This window comes from Salmo salar, unplaced genomic scaffold, assembly GCF_905237065.1.
Source record: "Salmo salar unplaced genomic scaffold, Ssal_v3.1, whole genome shotgun sequence".
Lineage (NCBI taxonomy): Eukaryota > Metazoa > Chordata > Actinopteri > Salmoniformes > Salmonidae > Salmo > Salmo salar.
The window spans coordinates 5,001-27,348 of record NW_025548716.1 but is presented as its reverse complement, the minus strand read 5'-3'; the positions used below and the strand labels follow the sequence as shown (position 1 = coordinate 27,348).

The 22,348-nt window shown below is 46.0% G+C and overlaps 1 protein-coding gene across 2 annotated transcripts in view; it reads left to right on the top strand.

Moving 5' to 3' along the window:
- The window catches only part of LOC123733233 (presenilin-1), a 36,417-nt gene that overhangs the window by 12,179 nt on the left and 1,890 nt on the right, over nt 1-22,348 (top strand). The window contains exons 3-10 of one of the 2 annotated variants that reach the window (XM_045712676.1): nt 1,076-1,356; nt 2,001-2,142; nt 3,861-3,928; nt 4,119-4,339; nt 9,961-10,059; nt 16,539-16,642; nt 17,164-17,343; nt 22,036-22,348. The exon at nt 22,036-22,348 is cut by the window's right edge and continues 557 nt beyond it. In XM_045712676.1, coding sequence (XP_045568632.1) covers nt 1,076-1,356; nt 2,001-2,142; nt 3,861-3,928; nt 4,119-4,339; nt 9,961-10,059; nt 16,539-16,642; nt 17,164-17,175 — 927 coding nt within the window. In that variant the 3' untranslated portion in view covers nt 17,176-17,343; nt 22,036-22,348. The remainder of the gene's footprint in view (nt 1-1,075; nt 1,357-2,000; nt 2,143-3,860; nt 3,929-4,118; nt 4,340-9,960; nt 10,060-16,538; nt 16,643-17,163; nt 17,344-22,035) is intronic. The other variant, XM_045712675.1, reaches the window with a different exon arrangement.

The following is a 22,348-nucleotide window of genomic DNA, read 5'->3' as shown; positions in this document are numbered from 1 at the left end:
CTGCGTTGGGAAAAAGACGCATCCTGGCCTGTAGGGGCCGGTCACTCCTCAGGCTTGTGTCAATGGGAGAGTGCTGCAAAAAGCTGGTTTCCCAGACACAGATTAGGCCTAGTCCTGGACTTCGAAGCACTTTCCACAGAGAATCTAAACGGAGAACGCTTTGCAGTCCAGACTAGGCCTAATCTGTCTGGAAACGCAGCCCCATAGAGATACAATATAACTAACTCTGTGGTGGTCTATTTAACTCTGTGGTGGTCTATTTACCTCTGCGTGAACTAACGTGGCTGGCCTGATCAGTGTGACGCAGTAATACGGTTACTGTTCCTGGAGTAAATGTCACCATTGGTGACTAGCTACCTCAGGAAGGGGAGTTTTTTTTTGTTGACTCCGTGAAGGAGATTTATCCTGGTTCCAGATCTGTTATTGCTGTCTTACTATAACTCTTATTGCTAGAGACCGACCTTTGTTCTTATGTAACGCCTGATACAGAGCAAACTGTCCCCACAGGAGTGTGTGTGTAGATGAAACATTAGTTATTTTGATCAGTGTGTTTTCCCTGTTTTAAAAAAAATAAATAATTTAAGGTCTTATTTTAGTTTAAGCTTTACATTCTGGCGGCAGGTAGCCTAGCAGTTCCGTTGGGCAAGTAACCCGAAAAGTCGCTGGTTCAAATCCCCTAGCCGAGTCTAAATGACTCACTACTGTAAGTGGCTCTGGATCAGAGAGTCTGCCAATGACTCACTACTGTAAGTGGCTCTGGATCAGAGAGTCTGCTAAATGACTCACTACTGTAGTGACTCTGGATCAGAGAGTCTGCTAAATGACTCACTACTGTAGTGACTCTGGATCAGAGAGTCTGCTAAATGACTCACTACTGTAGTGACTCTGGATCAGAGAGTCTGCTAAATGACTCACTACTGTAGTGACTCTGGATCAGAGAGTCTGCTAAATGACTCACTACTGTAGTGGCTCTGGATCAGAGAGTCTGCTAAATGACTAGAATGTAAATGTGTTCCTTGTACTGCAGGCTGACCCTAGAGGTGTGTATTTATGTCCCCCTATGTTTCTCCTCCAGGCGACTGAGGCCCCGGTACCGACCCAGAACCAACACCCTGAGCCTGGGGTGACGGGGTTGCGGTCCAGGGGTGGAGGAGGGGCGGAACAGAACGGACAGGCTCCCCCACAACGAACCCCCCAGGTGGTAGAGAGTGAGGAAGACGAAGATGAGGAGCTGACGCTGAAATACGGGGCCAAACACGTCATCATGCTGTTCGTCCCGGTCACGCTCTGCATGGTGGTCGTCGTGGCAACCATCAAGTCCGTCAGCTTCTACACCCAGAACGATGGACAGAGGCTGTAAGTACCGACCGGGTTAGGGTTGTTGGAACCCTGAGGAGACGAGGCCCCAGGTTGTCCCCCGGGTTAGGGTTGTTGGATTCCCTGAGGAGACAAGGCCCCAGGTTGTCCCCCGGGTTAGGGTTGTTGGATTCCCTGAGGAGACGAGGCCCCAGGTTGTCCCCCGGGTTAGGGTTGTTAGGGTTGTTGATGCAGTTGACCAGCACAGCCACTAGATGGCGATAATGTAACACAAAACACCTTGATGATGAAATATCAGCATACATCTACAGTATTTACTAACAGAAGTACAGGAAATGTGGTTGGCCTGCTAACAAAAAAAAAGGTACATTGTTCAGTTTGTTTACCTATGGGCTGTTCATCATAAAGCAGCTGGAGAAACACAGACAAGATAATCAAGCAACTGGAAACAGACTTATTATAATAATAATAATAATAATAATAATAATAATAATAATAATAATAATAATAACAATAATAGCAGCAACGTGACGATTCACAAAGGATGGTGTTTGAGTATTTCTGCTGGTTCTTCTGACACTGTTAAACATATTCTGAAATGATCCAATGCGACGAGACTAATCTTCTGTTAAGAGATGTCCAGGATGTTGATACCTGTCTTGACCTGTGATAATGTTTTCCAGGATATACACCCCTTTCCCCGAGGACACGGACACAATAGGCCAGCGAGCCCTCAACTCGGTCCTCAACGCCACCATCATGATCAGTGTCATCATAGTCATGACCATGGTGCTGGTGCTGCTATACAAGTACCGCTGCTACAGGGTAAGAGATGCTGCTATACAAGTACCGCTGCTACAGGGTAAGAGATGCTGCTATACAAGTACCGCTGCTACAGGGTAAGAGATGCTGCTATACAAGTACCGCTGCTACAGGGTAAGAGGTGCTGCTATACAAGTACCGCTGCTACAGGGTAAGAGGTGCTGCTATACAAGTACCGCTGCTACAGGGTAAGAGATGCTGCTATACAAGTACCGCTGCTACAGGGTAAGAGATGCTGCTATACAAGTACCGCTGCTACAGGGTAAGAGGTGCTGCTATACAAGTACCGCTGCTACAGGGTAAGAGATGCTGCTATACAAGTACCGCTGCTACAGGGTAAGAGATGCTGCTATACAAGTACCGCTGCTACAGGGTAAGAGATGCTGCTATACAAGTACCGCTGCTACAGGGTAAGAGGTGCTGCTATACAAGTACCGCTGCTACAGGGTAAGAGATGCTGCTATACAAGTACCGCTGCTACAGGGTAAGAGATGCTGCTATACAAGTACCGCTGCTACAGGGTAAGAGATGCTGCTATACAAGTACCGCTGCTACAGGGTAAGAGATGCTGCTATACAAGTACCGCTACTATACAAGTACCACTGCTACAGGGTAAGAGATGCTACTATACAAGTACCGCTACTATACAAGTACCACTGCTACAGGGTAAGAGATGCTACTATACAAGTACCGCTACTATACAAGTACCACTGCTACAGGGTAAGAGATGCTGCTATACAAGTACCGCTGCTGCAGGGTAAGAGATGCTGCTATACAAGTACCGCTACTATACAAGTACCACTGCTACAGGGTAAGAGATGCTGCTATACAAGTACCGCTACTATACAAGTACCACTGCTACAGGGTAAGAGATGCTGCTATACAAGTACCGCTGCTGCAGGGTAAGAGATGCTACTATACAAGTACCGCTACTATACAAGTACCACTGCTACAGGGTAAGAGATGCTGCTATACAAGTACCACTGCTACAGGGTAAGAGATGCTGCTATACAAGTACCGCTGCTACTATACAAGTACCACTACTATACAAGTACCACTACTATACAAGTACCGCTACTATACAAGTACCACTACTATACAAGTACCACTGCTATACAAGTACCACTGCTACAGGGTAAGAGATGCTGCTATACAAGTACCGCTGCTACAGGGTAAGAGATGCTGCTATACAAGTACCACTGCTACAGGGTAAGAGATGCTGCTATACAAGTACCGCTGCTACAGGGTAAGAGATGCTACTATACAAGTACCGCTGCTATACAAGTACCGCTACTATACAAGTACCACTGCTACAGGGTAAGAGATGCTGCTATACAAGTACCACTGCTATACAAGTACCACTGCTATACAAGTACCACTGCTACAGGGTAAGAGATGCTGCTATACAAGTACCACTACTATACAAGTACCAGTACTATACAAGTACCACTGCTATACAAGTACCACTGCTACAGGGTAAGAGATGCTGCTCTGACAATGCCATTAGGGTCGTATTCATTAGGGCACACGAAGTAAATCATTTTGCAACCAATGTATCATAACATTTTAAGTCCAGGAAGTCGTCCCGCTTGTTGCCTGATGAACACAACCCTGGTCTCACTCATCACAGTATGTTTCAGTCCTCTCTATATGTGTGTCTAGATACAGTGACGTGTTATACAGACAGTTTGCTGTTATTGATCTCTCCGTGTCCTTTACAGGTGATCCAAGGCTGGCTGTTCCTCTCCTCTCTCCTCCTCCTGTTCTTCTTCTCCTTCATATACCTCAAGTGAGTCCATTCTTCTTCTCTCTTTTTCAATCACACACACACATATATATATATATATATATATATATATATATATATATATATATATATATATATTTCAAGTCATCAGTGAACCAGCTGTTTTAAGAGTGTGTGACTGTGCAGATTGCTCTGTACTCTTAAAGGCAACGTGCTCACTCTGTCCTCTCAGAGAAGTGTTTAAGACCTACAACGTGGCGATGGACTGGATCACCCTGGCTGTGATCGTGTGGAACTTCGGGGTTGTAGGGATGATCTGTATCCACTGGAAGGGTCCTCTACGTCTGCAGCAGGCCTATCTCATCATGATCTCTGCTCTCATGGCTCTGGTCTTCATCAAGTACCTTCCCGAGTGGACCGCCTGGCTCATCCTGGCTGTTATATCTGTCTATGGTGAGTACCTTTCCTGAGTGAACATCCTGGCTGTTATATCTGTCTATGGTGAGTACCTTTCCTGAGTGAACATCCTGGCTGTTATATCTGTCTATGGTGAGTACCTTTCCTGAGTGAACATCCTGGCTGTTATATCTGTCTATGGTGAGTACCTTTCCTGAGTGAACATCCTGGCTGTTATATCTGTCTATGGTGAGTACCTTTCCTGAGTGAACATCCTGGCTGTTATATCTGTCTATGGTGAGTACCTTTCCTGAGTGAACATCCTGGCTGTTATATCTGTCTATGGTGAGTACCTTTCCTGAGTGGACTGCCTGGCTGTTATATCTGTCTATGGTGAGTACCTTTCCCGAGTGGACTGCCTGGCTCATCCTGGCTGTTATATCTGTCTATGGTGAGTACCTTTCCTGAGTGAACATCCTGGCTGTTATATCTGTCTATGGTGAGTACCTTTCCTGAGTGAACATCCTGGCTGTTATATCTGTCTATGGTGAGTACCTTTCCTGAGTGAACATCCTGGCTGTTATATCTGTCTATGGTGAGTACCTTTCCTGAGTGAACATCCTGGCTGTTATATCTGTCTATGGTGAGTACCTTTCCTGAGTGAACATCCTGGCTGTTATATCTGTCTATGGTGAGTACCTTTCCTGAGTGGACTGCCTGGCTGTTATATCTGTCTATGGTGAGTACCTTTCCTGAGTGAACATCCTGGCTGTTATATCTGTCTATGGTGAGTACCTTTCCTGACTGGACCTCCTGGCTCATCCTAGCTGTTATATCTGTCTATGGTGAGTACCTTTCCTGAGTGGACTGCCTGGCTGTTATATCTGTCTATGGTGAGTACCTTTCCTGAGTGAACATCCTGGCTGTTATATCTGTCTATGGTGAGTACCTTTCCTGAGTGAACATCCTGGCTGTTATATCTGTCTATGGTGAGTACCTTTCCTGAGTGAACATCCTGGCTGTTATATCTGTCTATGGTGAGTACCTTCCTGAGTGAACATCCTGGCTGTTATATCTGTCTATGGTGAGTACCTTTCCTGAGTGAACATCCTGGCTGTTATATCTGTCTATGGTGAGTACCTTTCCTGAGTGGACCGCCTGGCTCATCCTGGCTGTTATATCTGTCTATGGTGAGTACCTTTCCTGAGTGAACATCCTGGCTGTTATATCTGTCTATGGTGAGTACCTTTCCTGAGTGAACATCCTGGCTGTTATATCTGTCTATGGTGAGTACCTTTCCTGAGTGGACCGCCTGGCTCATCCTGGCTGTTATATCTGTCTATGGTGAGTACCTTTCCTGAGTGAACATCCTGGCTGTTATATCTGTCTATGGTGAGTACCTTTCCTGAGTGGACTGCCTGGCTCATCCTGGCTGTTATATCTGTCTATGGTGAGTACCTTTCCTGAGTGAACATCCTGGCTGTTATATCTGTCTATGGTGAGTACCTTTCCTGAGTGGACTGCCTGGCTCATCCTGGCTGTTATATCTGTCTATGGTGAGTACCTTTCCTGAGTGAACATCCTGGCTGTTATACCTGTCTATGGTGAGTACCTTCCGGCTTGAGTCTTTGGCTTGTATACAGGCCTTTCACTGTGAGACTGTAGCTACGTCCCAATGATCTCTCCTTCTGTCCAAAGTGTACACTTGTTCTTCTTTGACTCGAAAGGAAAAGACTGGTCTAAGAAATATGGTGGAAACTCCCTCTAGCCCATGTCTTAATTTTAACTGCTCTCTATCGATCTCAAGTCCTCTTCAGACAAGACTCATGGCAGCGCCTAGATTTCCTGACCGTTGTTGTTGAGAGGAAAGATCTGACTGGTCGGCAGACAGGAAACACCCATCTGAGACAGGAAGTAGGTGGGGTAGAGAGAGTCATAACAGCTGAGGTTAAGACATTCTTCATTTAGACAACCTTAGACAGATAGGACCAGATTTCCTCTTAAAGCTGGCCCTTCCTGAAGCATTGCAGTGGCTTTGTCCCAAATGGCCCCCTATTCCCTATCTAGTGCACTACTTCTGACCAGGACCCATAGGGTTCTGGTCAAAAGTAGTGCACTTTATAGGGAATCGGGTGCCATTTGGGACACGACCACTGTCTGAGAATAACGTCCAGGACAGGAGTGGTCTGATTTCCACGACAGAATAGTGGTCATTGTAAATGTATTTAACCTAAAAGTGTTTAGCTTGTGGTAGCACAGTGGTCTGTTTAGGTTTGGTTTGGTGGGGGTAACGGTGGTCCGTATTGGTGGGGGTAACGGTGGTTTGGTTTGGTGGGGGTAACAGTGGTCCGTTTTGGTTTGGTGGGGGTAACGGTGGTCCGTATTGGTTTGGTGGGGGTAACGGTGGTTTGGTGGGGGTAACGGTGGTTTGGTGGGGGTAACGGTGGTCCGTATTGATTTGGTGGGGGTAACGGTGGTCCGTATTGGTTTGGTGGGGGTAACGGTGGTCCGTATTGGTTTGGTGGGGGTAACGGTGGTTTGGTGGGGGTAACGGTGGTCCGTATTGGTGGGGGTAACAGTGGTCCGTATTGGTTTGGTGGGGGTAACGGTGGTCCGTATTGATGGGGGTAACGGTGGTCCGTATTGATGGGGGTAACGGTGGTCCGTATTGGTGGGGGTAACGGTGGTCCGTATTGGTGGGGGTAACGGTGGTCCGTATTGGTGGGGGTAACGGTGGTCCGTATTGATGGGGTAACGGTGGTCCGTATTGGTGGGGGTAACGGTGGTCCGTATTGATGGGGGTAACGGTGGTCCGTATTGATGGGGGTAACGGTGGTCCGTATTGATGGGGGTAACGGTGGTCCGTATTGGTGGGGGTAACGGTGGTCCGTATTGGTTTGGTGGGGGTAACGGTGGTCCGTATTGGTTTGGTGGGGGTAACGGTGGTCCGTATTGGTGGGGGTAACGGTGGTCCGTATTGGTGGGGGTAACGGTGGTCCGTATTGGTGGGGGTAAAGGTGGTCCGTATTGGTTTGGTGGGGGTAAAGGCGGTCCGTATTGGTGGGGTAACGGTGGTCCGTATTGGTTTGGTGGGGGTAACGGTGGTCCGTATTGGTTTGGTGGGGGTAACGGTGGTCCGTATTGGTTTGGTGGGGTAACGGTGGTTTGGTGGGGGTAAAGGTGGTCCATATTGGTTTGGTGGGGGTAACGGTGGTCCATATTGGTTTGTTGGGGGTAAAGGTGGTATGGTGGGGGTAACAGTGGTCCGTATTGGTTAGGTGGGGGTAACGGTGGTCCGTATTGGTTTGGTGGGGGTAACGGTGGTCCGTATTGGTTTAGTGGGGGGTAACGGTGGTCCGTATTGGTTTAGTGGGGGTAACGGTGGTCCATATTGGTTTGGTGGGGGTAACGGTGGTTTGGTGGGGGTAACGGTGGTTTGGTGGGGGTAACGGTGGTTTGGTGGGGGTAACGGTGGTTTGGTGGGGGTAACGGTGGTCCGTATTGGTTTGGTGGGGGTAACGGTGGTCCGTATTGGTTTGGTGGGGGTAACGGTGGTCCGTATTGGTTTGGTGGGGGTAACGGTGGTCCGTATTGGTTTGGTGGGGATAACGGTGGTCCGTATTGGTGGGGATAACGGTGGTCCATATTGGTGGGGGTAACGATGCTTTGGTGGGGGTAACGGTGGTCCATATTGGTTTGGTGGGGGTAAAGGTGGTCCATATTGGTTTGGTGGGGGTAAAGGTGGTCCATATTGGTTTGGTGGGGGTAAAGGTGGTCCATATTGGTTTGGTGGGGGTAAAGGTGGTCCATATTGGTTTGGTGGGGGTAAAGGTGGTCCATATTGGTTTGGTGGGGGTAACGGTGGTCCGTATTGGTTTAGTGGGGGTAACGGTGGTCCATATTGGTTTAGTGGGGGTAACGGTGGTCCATATTGGTTTGGTGGGGGTAACGGTGGTTTGGTGGGGGTAACGGTGGTTTGGTGGGGGTAACGGTGGTTTGGTGGGGGTAACGGTGGTCCGTATTGGTTTGGTGGGGGTAACGGTGGTCCGTATTGGTTTGGTGGGGGTAACGGTGGTCCGTATTGGTTTGGTGGGGGTAACGGTGGTCCGTATTGGTGGGGATAACGGTGGTCCATATTGGTTTGGTGGGGGTAACGGTGGTCCGTATTGGTGGGGGTAACGATGCTTTGGTGGGGGGTAACGGTGGTCCATATTGGTTTGGTGGGGGTAAAGGTGGTCCATATTGGTTTGGTGGGGGTAAAGGTGGTCCATATTGGTTTGGTGGGGGTAAAGGTGGTCCATATTGGTTTGGTGGGGGTAAAGGTGGTCCATATTGGTTTGGTGGGGGTAAAGGTGGTCCATATTGGTTTGGTGGGGGTAAAGGTGGTCCATATTGGTTTGGTGGGGGTAACGGTGGTCCATATTGGTTTGGTGGGGGTAACGGTGGTCCATATTGGTTTGGTGGGGGTAAAGGTGGTCCATATTGGTTTGGTGGGGGTAAAGGTGGTCCATATTGGTTTGGTGGGGGTAACGGCGCTGGTGGTCAGTTTGCTGTAGCAATCCAATGCTGACTACAGATATTATGTGAGCGAAGTGTTTGTTTGTAGCAAAAATAACCCAGGGATATCTGCTGTAGAGTTTTCACCCACCCAGCCTCAGAAATGTGTTTTAAATCAGATAAAATATGTTTTTACTTGGTCTCGGTCCCAAAAGACCCTTGTGTTTTGTGTCCAACACTATTTGTCCTGATTCCATCTGTGTTCTCCATATAGTTGGTGTTGGAGAAGAGTTTACACCCAGTCAGTCTCAGACATTCTTTAACTCAGATGAAATATTTCTACTTGGTCTGTCTCTCTCTCTCTCTCTCAAAGCGTCCTCTGTTCTGTCTCCCAACACGGGTCTATCCTGACTCAAAGCTCTGCGTCATATTCATTAGGCACCAACTCAAAGAAAGCTTCTCCTTGTTTCAGTGTGTTATCTGAACTGTACAATAACAAATGCCTGTTTACATTTTCTGTTACAAAACATTTTGCCACGAGGTGCCCTAATGAATTACGACCCCTGTTTCTCCCTCCTAGAAGTGCCCTAATGAATTACGACCCTGTTTCTCCCTCCTAGAGGTGCCCTAATGAATTACGACCCTGTTTCTCCCTCCTAGAGGTGCCCTAATAAATACGACCCCTGTTTCTCCCTCCTAGAAGTGCCCTAATGAATTACGACCCTGTTTCTCCCTCCTAGAGGTGCCCTAATGAATACGACCCCTGTTTCTCCCTCCTAGAGGTGCCCTAATGAATACGACCCCGTTTCTCCCTCCTAGAGGTGCCCTAATGAATTACGACCCTGTTTCTCCCTCCTAGAGGTGCCCTAATGAATTACGACCCTGTTTCTCCCTCCTAGAGGTGCCCTAATGAATACGACCCCTGTTTCTCCCTCCTAGAAGTGCCCTAATGAATTACGACCCTGTTTCTCCCTCCTAGAAGTGCCCTAATGAATACGACCCCTGTTTCTCCCTCCTAGAGGTGCCCTAATGAATTACGACCCTGTTTCTCCCTCCTAGAGGTGCCCTAATGAATTACGACCCTGTTTCTCCCTCCTAGAGGTGCCCTAATGAATTACGACCCCTGTTTCTCCCTCCTAGAGGTGCTCTGATGAATACGACCCCTGTTTCTCCCTCCATAGATCTGCTAGCGGTGCTCTGCCCGAAAGGTCCTCTTCGTATCTTAGTGGAGACGGCTCAGGAGAGGAACGAGCCCATCTTCCCAGCTCTCATCTACTCCTGTAAGTCACACACGTCACATCTCGTACATCAACACCTGTAACCTGTATTACATATACACCGAGTGGACAAAACATTAGGAACACCCGGTGTTTCCGTGACATAGACTGACCAGGTGAATCCAGGTGAATGCTATGATTGTGTCAGGTTGGCTGGATGTCCTTGGTGGACCATTCTTGATACACACGGGAAACTGTTGAGTGTGGGGGGAAAAACCCCAGCAGCGTTGCAGTTCTTGACTCAAACCAGTGTGCCTGGTACCTACTACCATACCCCGTTCAAAGGCACTTAAATATTTTGTCTTGCCCATTCACCCTCTGAAATTGCACACATATACAATCCATGAGTCGATGTCCGAGCCCCGCACAAACTTTTTATTAGCATCATAGAGAAATCCCCATCAGTTTAATGTCGCAATTCCACATCTGTGGGTGAAATGTGATTTTCTTTGGGGGGATCTTACAAACGGTTTGGCCTACAAACTATGGAAAGATCAGACTCTCACAAACACGACGGTGTTCTACGTTTTTGCTCTGCGACCCCCCCAAGCGTCACAAGACTCGTCTGACGTTTGTACGGCCTCTTCTGCCAACTTCTGTGTGTAGCGTCAGAACAGTTTGGGCTCCACTCTAATATGACCCCTCTGTGGAAAGGTGAGACTCTCACTAAAACGTACATGTCAGTTGGGTTTTCCTCTAGGACGCCCACAAGCCTCACGAGTCGTCTGAAGAACCCCACCCGGTTACGGGTTAAAAACATTTCTGGAGTACACCTCATATACAAAAAAGCTTGGTTTGTTGTTTTGGAGGACCAACATTTTTTTTTTTTTTAAGTGTGTTGGAAAGTTTCTTAGTAGCTAGCTAACATTTTAGTTTGGATCCCGTGATGCCGTTGGCATCAGTTGCTGGGGACTAGTTCAATCTGTCCAGTGATCCTGCCGACCAAGGCCGGGGTCTGAGGAGCTTTTTGGCGCAGCCTTGAACGCAGCCTGTGACGTAGCTAGCCATTGTGGCTGGGACTGAGGATTGTCCCGGGTTTGTGGCTGTCCAGATCCCTGCTGAGTGATTGGGGAAAAACAACAATCTTCCTTGTTATCTGCCCTGTCTGGAACTGCGAGGAGTGACAGCATAACGTACGCTGCTAGCTGCCGTGACAAAGACTAAAGCCGGCGGGAGTACCGTAGAGGACAGTGGTGTCTCTCGATCACAGGAGAACAATTTAAAAAAATAATAATTATAACGAACAAAACTATTTCTCCAAGCAGTTTTTTCAACAATAACAAAATAGTGTTTCGTCCAAATACTGGTGGATTCTACTAATAAAAGAATGGAGGACCTGACCAGAGGTCCAGGACCTGAAGAACAGTTTGCAGTTCTCCCAGGGTCAGCTCAATGAGTTGAAACAGGAAAACGGCAAGATGACAGAAATCTGTAAGCCATTGAGAGAGGACATCAGTTCTGTATGTGAATCCATGATAACAATGACGGAGAAATCAGATTATCTCCGAGGGGCAATCAATGAGGAACAACATGGTTGTGGACGGAATTCCAGAATCTCCACGTGAGACCTGGATGGAGTCTGAGGACATAGTGAGGGAAATGATCTCTGAGAAATTGAAGATGGACCACAGGAAGATTGAGGTGGAGCGCGCCCACAGGACTGGAAAACCCACCACCGGCTCAGGTGACAGGCCCAGTTCAATAGTGCACAAGTTCCTGAGGTTCAAGGACAAAGTAACTGTTCTGGAAAGAGCCAAGAACTTGAAAGGAACTAATATTTTCCTCAACGAGGAATATCCTGAAGCTGTGTGCCAGAAGAGGAAAGAACTGATCCCAGCCATGAAAGCTGCCAGAGCGCGTGGGGACATTGCTTACATACGCTATGACAGGCTCATTGTCCACATTCCCTCCCAGAAGCCTGGAAGGGATGAGAGAGCCAAGTCTGTGGGTTTGTAGCTTCAACACACACACACACACACACACACACACACACACACACACACACACACACACACCCAATTGAATAATGGACTGCTGAATGTATATATTTTTATCATGCTTTGTTTGCTCTTTTCTGTATTATGTCTATCTATGATCAGCTACCCAGGAAAGGGCTGAACACAGCCCATATTATTATATGTAGCCTTAGAAATAAGGTTTAATCAATGACTTGCTAACATCAGATAACATTCATATATTAGCCATTTTTGAGACTAACTTGGATAATTCATTTGATACAGCAGTAGCAATACAAGGATATAACATCTATAGAAGACATTTACATTTAAGTCATTTAGCAGACGCTCTTATCCAGAAGCGACTTACAAATTGGTGCATTCACCTTATGATATCCAGTGGAACAACCACTTTACAATAGTGCATCTAAATCTAAGAAGAGACAGGAATGCTTATGGGGGAGGTGTTGCTGTATATATTCAGAGCCATATCCCTGTAATGCTTAGAGAAGATCTTATGTCCAGTGTTATTGAAGTGTTGTGGTTGCAGGTTCACTTGGCACATCTCAAGCCTTTTCTTTAGGGGTGTTGCTATACGCCACCAAGTACTAACAGTCAGTATCTAAATAATACGTGTGAAATGCTTGATGGTGTATGTGATGTAAACAGAGAGGTCAACTTTCTTGGGTTACTGAATATTGACTGGTTTTTGTCAAGCTGTCCGCTCAAGAGCAAGCTTCTCATTGTAACCAGTGCCTGTAATGTGATTGATGTAGAATTGAAAAACTGTATGGTTGAAAGAGATGGGGCAAAAGGAGTGGCTAATAAGTCTGGCTGCACATCTCACTGGCTTATTTCCTGCAAATTGAGAAATTATGTGACTAAACTCCACAAAAAGACGAAGAAACTGTATTATGAAGCTAAGATCAGTGATATAATGATGGGGAAAAAAACGTTGGTGTACTTTAAGATGAAATGATGGGCAGAAAGACAAATTCAACTCAGTCTTTCATCGAATCAGACGGCTTATTCATCACAACCATTTGATGTCGCCAATTATTTTAATGATTACTTTCTTGGCAAAGTGTGCAAATTTAGGCAGGAAATGCCAACAACGAACAGTGAGCCATCGTATTCATGCATAAAAAAAAATCAATAATAATAATGAAGGAAAAGCATTGCAAGTTAGAATTTTGTAGAGTCGGTGTGAGGGAAGTGGGAAAATTATTTGTATCGATCAATAATGACAATAGAAGTCAAAGGGTTTACTTTAAAGGAAGCTTCTCTTATTGTCAAACATGTAAAGTGTGGTGTACCGCAGGGCAGCTCTCTAGGCCCTCTACTCTTTTCTATTTTAACCAATGACCTGGCATTAAACAAAGCATGTGTGTCCATGTATGCTGATGATTCAACCGTATACACATCAGCAACACCTCACGGCACAACGCCTCTCCCCTATTTGACCTAGATAGTTATGTGTTGATATGTACGCTACGTGTGCCTTTTGGTTAAAAAAAAAAAAAATCTAATATTTATGTAGTTCTGTCTTTGAGCTGTTATCTATTAAATGTTATGTTTTGTGTGGACCCCAGGAAGGGTAGCTGCTGCAACAGATAATGGGTATCCTAATAAAATACCAAAAAATACCTTTTAATTTCAGTGAGTGGAAATCTTAACACTACGGCATACAATGACATTCCAGATGAGTTTGTGCTTCCAACTGAGGCAACAGTTTGGGAAAGGCCCTTTCCTCTTTCAGCATGACAATGCCCTCGTGCACAAAGCGAGGTTCATACAGTAATGGTTTGTTGAGATCGGTGTGGAAGAACTTGACTGCCCTGCACAGAGCCCTGATCTTAACCCCATCGAATATCATTGGGATGAATTGGAACGCCGACTGCGAGCCAGGCCTAATCGCCCAACATCAGTCCCTGACCTCACTAATGCTCTTGTGGCTGAATGGATACAAGTCCCCGCAGCAATTTTCCAACATCTAGTGGAAAGCCTTCCCAGAAGAGTGGAGGCTGTTATAGCAGCAATGGGGGGGACCAACTCCGTATTAATGCCCATGATTTTGGAATGAGATGTCCGTTTTTATCTACCTGAAGTAGTGTATCTACCTAATCTGACCTAAATTCAGCGCATTCGGAAAGTATTCAGACCCCTTCACTTTTTCCACATTTTGTTACATTACAGCCTTATTCTAAAATGTATTGTTTTTTCACCCTCATCAATCTACACACAATACCCCATAATGGCATCACAATACCTCATAACATTTTTGCAAATGTATGAAATAACAGATCATATTTACATAAGTATTCAGACCCTTTACTCAGTACTTTGTTGAAGCACCTTTGGCAGCGATTACAGCCTCAGGTCTTCTTGGGTATGACGCTTCAATCTTGGCACACCCGTATTTGGGGAGTTTCTCCCATTCTTCTCTGCAGATCCTCTCAAGCTCTGTCAGGTTGGATGGGGAGCGTCGCTGCACAGCTATTTTCAGGTCTCTCCAGAGATGTTCCAAGTCCAGGCTCTGGCTGGGCCACTCAAGGACATTCAGAGACTTGTCCCGAAGCCACTCCTGCGTTGTTTTGGCTGTGTGCTTAGGGCCATTGTCCTGTTAGAAGGTGAACCTTTGCCTCAGTCTGAGGTTCTGAGCGCTCTGGAGCAGGTTTTCATCAAGGATCTCTCTGTACTTTGCTCCTTTCATCTTTCCCACGATCCTGACTAGTCTCTGCTGCCGAAAAACATCCCCACAGCATGATGCTGCCACCACCTTGCTTCACCGTAGGGATGGTGCCAGGTTTCCTCCAAACGTGACGCTTGGCATTCAGGCCAAAGAGTTTCATCTTGGTTTCATCAGACCAGAAAATCTTGTTTCTCATGGTCAGAGTCCTTTAGGTGCCTTTTGGCAAACTCCAAGTGGGCTGTCATGTGCCTTTTTAATGAGGAGTGGCTTCCGTCTGGCCACTCTACCATAAAGGCCTGCTTGGTGGAGTGCTGCAGAGATGGTTGTCCTTCTGGAAGGTTCTCCCATCTCCACAGAGGAACTCTGGAGCTCTGTCAGAGTGACCATCAGTCACCTCCCTGACCAAGGCCCTTCTCCCCCGCTTGCTCAGTTTGGCCGGACGGCCAGCTCTAGGAAGAGTCTTGGTGGTTTCAAACTTCTTCCATTTAAGAATGATGGTACCACTGTGTTCTTGGGGACCTTCAATGCTACAGACATGTTTTGGTACCCTTCCCCAGATCTGTGCTTCGACACAATGCTGTCTCGGAGCTCTACGGACAATTCCTTTTGACCTCTTAGCTTGGTATTTGCTCTGACATGCACTGTCAACTGTAGGACCTTTATATAGACAGGTGTGTGCCTTTTTCAAATCATGTCCAATCAATTGAATTTACCACAGGCATGTAGAAACATCTCAATGATGACCAATGGAAACAGGATGCACCTGAGCTCAATTTCAAGTCTCATAGCAAAGGGTCTGAATAATTATGTCAATAAGGTATTTCTGTTTTACATTTTTTTGTTGTTGATCATTTAGCAAACATTTCTAAATCATTATGGGGTATTGTGTGTAGATTGATGAGGGTGAAATAAACTTACACACAGTAACCATCTCAGCTCTTCTACTCTTGTAAGATGCGTCATACTTCCTACCTCACAACACCTGCACACACCTGATTAGGTATTAGACATTAGTACATTTGATTGATACGGTATTATGACTCATCGTCGATGGAAACGGTATTATGACTCGTCGTCGACGGATACGGTATTATGACACGTCGTCGACGGATACGGTATTATGACTCGTCGACGGATACGGTATTATGACTCGTCGTCGACGGATACGGTATTATGACTCGTCGACGGATACTGTATTATGACTCGTCGACGTATACGGTATTATGACACGTCGTTGATGGATACGGTATTATGACACGTCGTCGATGGATACGGTATTATGACACGTCGTCGATGGATACGGTATTATGACTCGTCGTCGACGGATACGGTATTATGACTCGTCGTCGATGGATACAGTATTATGACTCGTCGTCGATGGATACGGTATTATGACTCGTCGTTGATGGATACGGTATTATGACACGTCGTCGATGGATACGGTATTATGACTCGTCGTCGATGGATACGGTATTATGACTCGTCGTCGATGGATACGGTATTATGACTCGTCCGTCGAGCGGATACGGTATTATGACTCGTCGTCGATGGATACGGTATTATGACTCGTCGTTGATGGATACGGTATTATGACTCGTCGTCGATGGATACGGTATTATGACTCGTCGTCGATGGAAACTGATGTGTTGCCTGTTCGTATTATCTATGCTATGTGTTTTCACTAGCTTTAGCACTTGCTTTCAGACAGGAGGTGAATCTGGTATACAGTTAAGATATTGTGGATGTCTTGTTGTTGTTTGTCATTAAACATGAATGCCCGTAGCTACCGAGTAATGTAATGTCTACTGTACCATTTCTTGTCCCTCCATTCCCAGCGACCATGGTGTGGCTGGTCAACATGGCAGACACTGGCCTCGGACACAGACCGATGACCAGGAAGAACTCAACAGAGGCCCCGTCGCTCAGGTTGAGAGTCAATGTGAGTCTGTGGTGTCTGGTGTTTTAAATGTCTCTCCACCCTCTCCGTCAGCCACCTACCCCTGGCCTCACTTGCACCCCGTAATATGATTCTTTTCTGAAGTGTTTTTGTAATATCATAATTATTTTCTACCCTCCCATCAGCAGCCCCTCCATCTCTGGCCACCATTGAACCCCAAAACATGCCTCCTTTTTATGGCATCTCCAGCGTTTTTTTTTTTTTTACATTTACATTTACGTCATTTAGCAGACACTCTTATCCAGAGCGTCTTACAAATTGGTGCATTCACCTTATGATATCCAGTGGAACAACCACTTTACAATAGTACATCTATATCTGTTTTTTTTTGGGGGGGGAGGGTTAGAAGGATTACTTAATCCTATCCCAGGTATTCCTTAAAGAGGTGGGGTTTCAGGTGTTAAATATCTGAATTCTTCTCTCCCTCCCCTGCAGCAGCCCTATCTAGCCCTGGGCTCATCGCCTCCTCGTGTATAATATTTGACTTCTCCCCCCCCCCCCAGCCCTGGCTTTAGGCCCGGCCCCTCTCAGCCCCCCAGAGGATGACGGAGGGTTCACCCCTAACTGGATGGGGCATCAGGAGCATCAGCTGGGACCCCTTCAATCCACAGACGAGACGCGACGGGAGATCCAACAACTCCCCTCTGCCAGACCGCCCGTAATGGACGATGATGATGAGGAGAGTGAGTACTGGAACAGTAACAATAAATACAATTTGTATTTGTCACGTTTCGTAAAACAATCCCCGTGCCGTTTCCTAATCAGGGCGGCTCGGCCGTTACCAACGCTGGTTTAATGTGAGCGATCCAGAGACGCAACCTGAGGACAACCGATCCCATCTTTGAGCAGTCCGATGTCCTGATTTTATTTATTTATTTATTTATTTATTTATTTTTATTCACATTTATTGAATACAAAATCTGCGACGCTGTTGTAGTGTGAGTTGTGCAACGACAAGTTTTTTTTTTGAGAACGGTGATCAGCGATAGCCAACGAGAGCTCGCCAGAGAAGAAGCCAGCGTCACGATACCGTTGGTTTCACGTCGCCCAGAACGCGCGGACTCTCCAGCGGGAGTCACGATCACAACTAGTATGTGTTTCTACTTGCCTTTTTTAACCAAAGCGTCAAATCCTTCCAGCTCTGAAGTTCACCAGCCCTTTAATAACTCAACCTACATGTTATTCAATTCAACATGTTGGTGAAAAATGTCAACTCTATGGCAAGCGTGAGTGAACATTTTAGGAGGCAGCTTTGAGTTACAGTCTGTTCTAGCTAATTACACCATATCAGAATATTGTAGTGTGTGTGCTAGATCGTAGAGTCAAAGGCTTTTTAAATGTGAGGCTCAGTGAAGTTAGGATTTTAATAGCTGTGTAGGGTACACCCTGGCATAACAACAAAATGCTTACTTACGCCCTTCCCAACATTGCAGAGAATTTTTTTCTTCTTCTATAACACGTAATTATAAATACACCAATGATTCAATGATAACATGGCTATAATATACAGTGGGTACCAGTACTGAGTCAATGATAACATGGCTGTAATATACACTGAGTACCAGTACTGAGTCAATGATAACATGGCTCTATACACTGGGTACCAGTACTGAGTCAATGATAACATGGCTCTATACACTGGGTACCAGTACTGAGTCAATGACAACATGGCTCTATACACTGGGTACCAGTACTGAGTCAATGATAACATGGCTCTATACACTGGGTACCAGTACTGAGTCAATGATAACATGGCTCTATACACTGGGTACCAGTACTGAGTCAATGATAACATGGCTCTATACACTGGGTACCAGTACTGAGTCAATGATAACATGGCTCTATACACTGGGTACCAGTACTGAGTCAATGATAACATGGCTCTATACACTGGGTACCAGTACTGAGTCAATGATAACATGGCTCTATACACTGGGTACCAGTACTGAGTCGATGATAACATGGCTCTATACACTGGGTACCAGTACTGAGTCGATGATAACATGGCTCTATACACTGGATACCAGTACTGAGTCAATGATAACATGGCTCTATACACTGGGTACCAGTACTGAGTCAATGATAACATGGCTCTATACACTGGGTACCAGTACTGAGTCAATGATAACATGGCTCTATACACTGGGTACCAGTACTGAGTCGATGATAACATGGCTCTATACACTGGGTACCAGTACTGAGTCAATGATAACATGGCTCTATACACTGGGTACCAGTACTGAGTCAATGACAACATGGCTCTATACACTGGGTACCAGTACTGAGTCAATGATAACATGGCTCTATACACTGGATACCAGTACTGAGTCAATGATAACATGGCTCTATACACTGGGTACCAGTACTGAGTCAATGATAACATGGCTCTATACACTGGGTACCAGTACTGAGTCAATGACAACATGGCTCTATACACTGGGTACCAGTACTGAGTCAATGATAACATGGCTCTATACACTGGGTACCAGTACTGAGTCAATGATAACATGGCTCTATACACTGGGTACCAGTACTGAGCCAATGTGCAGGGTTAGGAGGTAGATATATACAGTAACTAGGCAACAGGATAGATAATAAACAATAGCAGCCGCGTATGTGATGAGTCGAAAGAGTTCAAGAAGAGCAAATGCAGATAGTTCAGGTAGCTATTGGTTAACTCTTTAGCAGTCTTATGGCTTGGTGGTAGAAGGTGTTTATAGGGTCCTGCTGGTTCTAGACTTGGTGCACCGGTACAATGACTTTGGTGTCTGTAGTCTTTTTAGGGCCTTCCTCTGACGCCGCCAGGTATAGAGGTCCTTTGATGGCAGAGAGCTCAACCCCAGTGATGTACTGGGTAATACGCACTACCCTCTGGAGCGCCTCGCAGTTGGATGCCAAGACGTTGCCATACCAGGCGGTGATGCAGCCAGTCAAGATGCTCTCGATGGTGCAGCTGTAGAACGTTTTGAGGATCTGAGGTTCCATGCCAAACCTTTTCAGCCTCCTGAGAGGGAAGAGGGGTTGTCATGCTTTCTTTGGACCATGTTAATTCATTAGTGATGTGGACACCGAGGAACTTGAAGCTCTCGACCCGCTTCACTACAGCCCCGTCGATGTGGATCGGGGGGCTGTCCGCACCTCCATTTCCTGTAGTACACGAACCGCAACTTTGTCTTGCTGATGATGTTGAAGGAGAGGTTGTTGTTGTCCTGGCACCACACTGCCATATCACTGACATCCTCTCTATAGGCTGTTTCTTCGTCTGTGGTCAAGCCAACCACCGTCGTGTCGTCAGCAAACTTAATGGTGGTGTTGGAGTTGTGCCACTCGGTCGTGGGTGAACAGGGAGTACAGGAGGGGACTGAGCACGTGTTGAGGATCAGCGTGATGATGTTGCCTCCCCTCACCATCTGGGGGCAGCCCGTAAAAATCCAGGATCCATTTTTGCAGAGGGAGGTGTTCAAGGTCCTTTGGTTCGTGATGAGCTGGGAGGCCACTGTGGTGTTGAACGCCGAGCTGTAGTCAATGAACAGCATTCTCACATGCAGTTCCTTCAGAAAGTATTCACACCCCCTGGACTTTCTATATTTTTCTATTGTCATTTTTTTTGTTTTCAACGATCTTCACAAAATACTCATATCAAAGTGGAAGAAAAATTCTAACATTTGTAAAGAAATGTACGAAATATAAAACACTAATCTTGATTACGTAAGTATTCAAGCCTCTTAGGCAATACATGTTAGAATCACCTTAGGTAGTGATTACAGCAGTGAGTCTTTCTGGGTAAATCTCTTAAGAGCTTTCCACACCTGGATTGTGCAACATTTGCCCATTTTATTATTTTTACAATTCTTCAAGCTTTGTCAAGTTGGTTGTTGATCATTGCTAAGACAACCATTTTCAGGTCTTGGCATAGATTTTCAAGACAATTTAAGACAAAACTGTAACTAGGCCACTCAGGAACATTTTACTGTCTTCTTGATGAGCAACTCCAGTGTAGATGTGGCCTTGTGTTTTAGGTTATTGTCCTGCTGAAAGGTGAATTCATCTCCCAGTGTCTGCTGGAAAGCAGACTGAACCAGGTTTTCCTCTGGGAGTTTGCCTGTGCTTAGCTCAGTTTTTATTTTTATCCTGAAAAAGTCCTTAAAGGATTACAAGCATACCCATAACATGATGCAGCCACTACTATGCTTGAAAATATGGAGAGTGGTACTCAGTAATGTGTTGCATTTGGATTTGCCCCAAAACATAACACTTTGTATTCAGGACAAAAAGTGAATTGCTTTGCCACATTATTTGCAGTATTACTTTGGGGCCTTGTTGGAAACAGGATGCATGTGGCCTTCTTTGAGGCGTTGGAAAACCTCCCTGGTCTTTGTGGTTGAATCTGTGTTTGAAATTCACTGTTCGACTGAGGGACCTTACAATTATCCGTATGTGTGGAGTACAGAGATGAGGTAGTCATTCAACAATCATGTTAAGCACTATTATTGCACACAGAGTGACTCCATGCAATTTATGTGACTTGCAAAATGTTACTCCTGAACGTATTTAGGCTTGTCATAACAAAAGGGTTGAAAAATGATTGATTCAAGACATTTCAGCTTTTCATTTTTAATTAATTTGTACACATTTCTAAAAACATAATTCCACTTTTGACATTATGAGGTTATTGTGTGTAAATCAGTGACAAAAAACGATCTCAATTGAATCCAATTTTTTTTAATTCAGGCGGGAACAACAACAAAATGTGTAAAAAGTCAAGGCGTGTGAATACTTTCTGAAGGCTCTGTGTTTTACAGTTTTAGAGTTTTAGGATATTGTGGCATCCTGTCAAACGTGACGGACATGATTGAACAAAAAATCTGTCATCCAGGTTTTCAGGATGTGTTTGTCCTGTGTTTCTGGGTCCAATGAAGACTGGCATATGGAGTCTAATTGGTTACCGGGTTGAATTAGGATAACAGGGTGTTAGGGTTACCGGGGGTTGGGGTTACGGGGTCACAGGCTTACTGGGTTACGGGGTCACAGGGTTACTGGGTTACAGGGTTACCAGGTTACGGGGTTACTGGGTTACAGGGTTACTGGGTTACAGGGTCACTGGGTTACGGGGTCACAGGCTTACTGGGTTACGGGGTCACAGGGTTACTGGGTTACAGGGTTACCAGGTTACGGGGTTACTGGGTTACAGGGTTACTGGGTTACAGGGTCACTGGGTTACGGGGTCACAGGGTTACTGGGTTACGGGGTCACAGGGTTACTGGGTTACAGGGTTACCAGGTTACGGGGTTACAGGGTTACCAGGTTACAGGGTTACTGGATTACTGGGTTACAGGGTTAGGATCAGTGTGGTATAACATGGTTCTGATTCCCAGGGGGAGTGAAACTGGGTCTAGGAGACTTCATCTTCTACAGCATGCTGGTGGGGATAGAGTTGGTTACAGGGTTAGGATCAGTGTGGTATAACGTGGTTCTGATTCCCAGGGGGAGTGAAACTGGGTCTAGGAGACTTCATCTTCTACAGCATGCTGGTGGGGATAGAGTTGGTTACAGGGTTAGGATCAGTGTGGTATAACGTGGTTCTGATTCCCAGGGGGAGTGAAACTGGGTCTAGGAGACTTCATCTTCTACAGCATGCTGGTGGGGATAGAGTTGGTTACAGGGTTAGGATCAGTGTGGTATAACGTG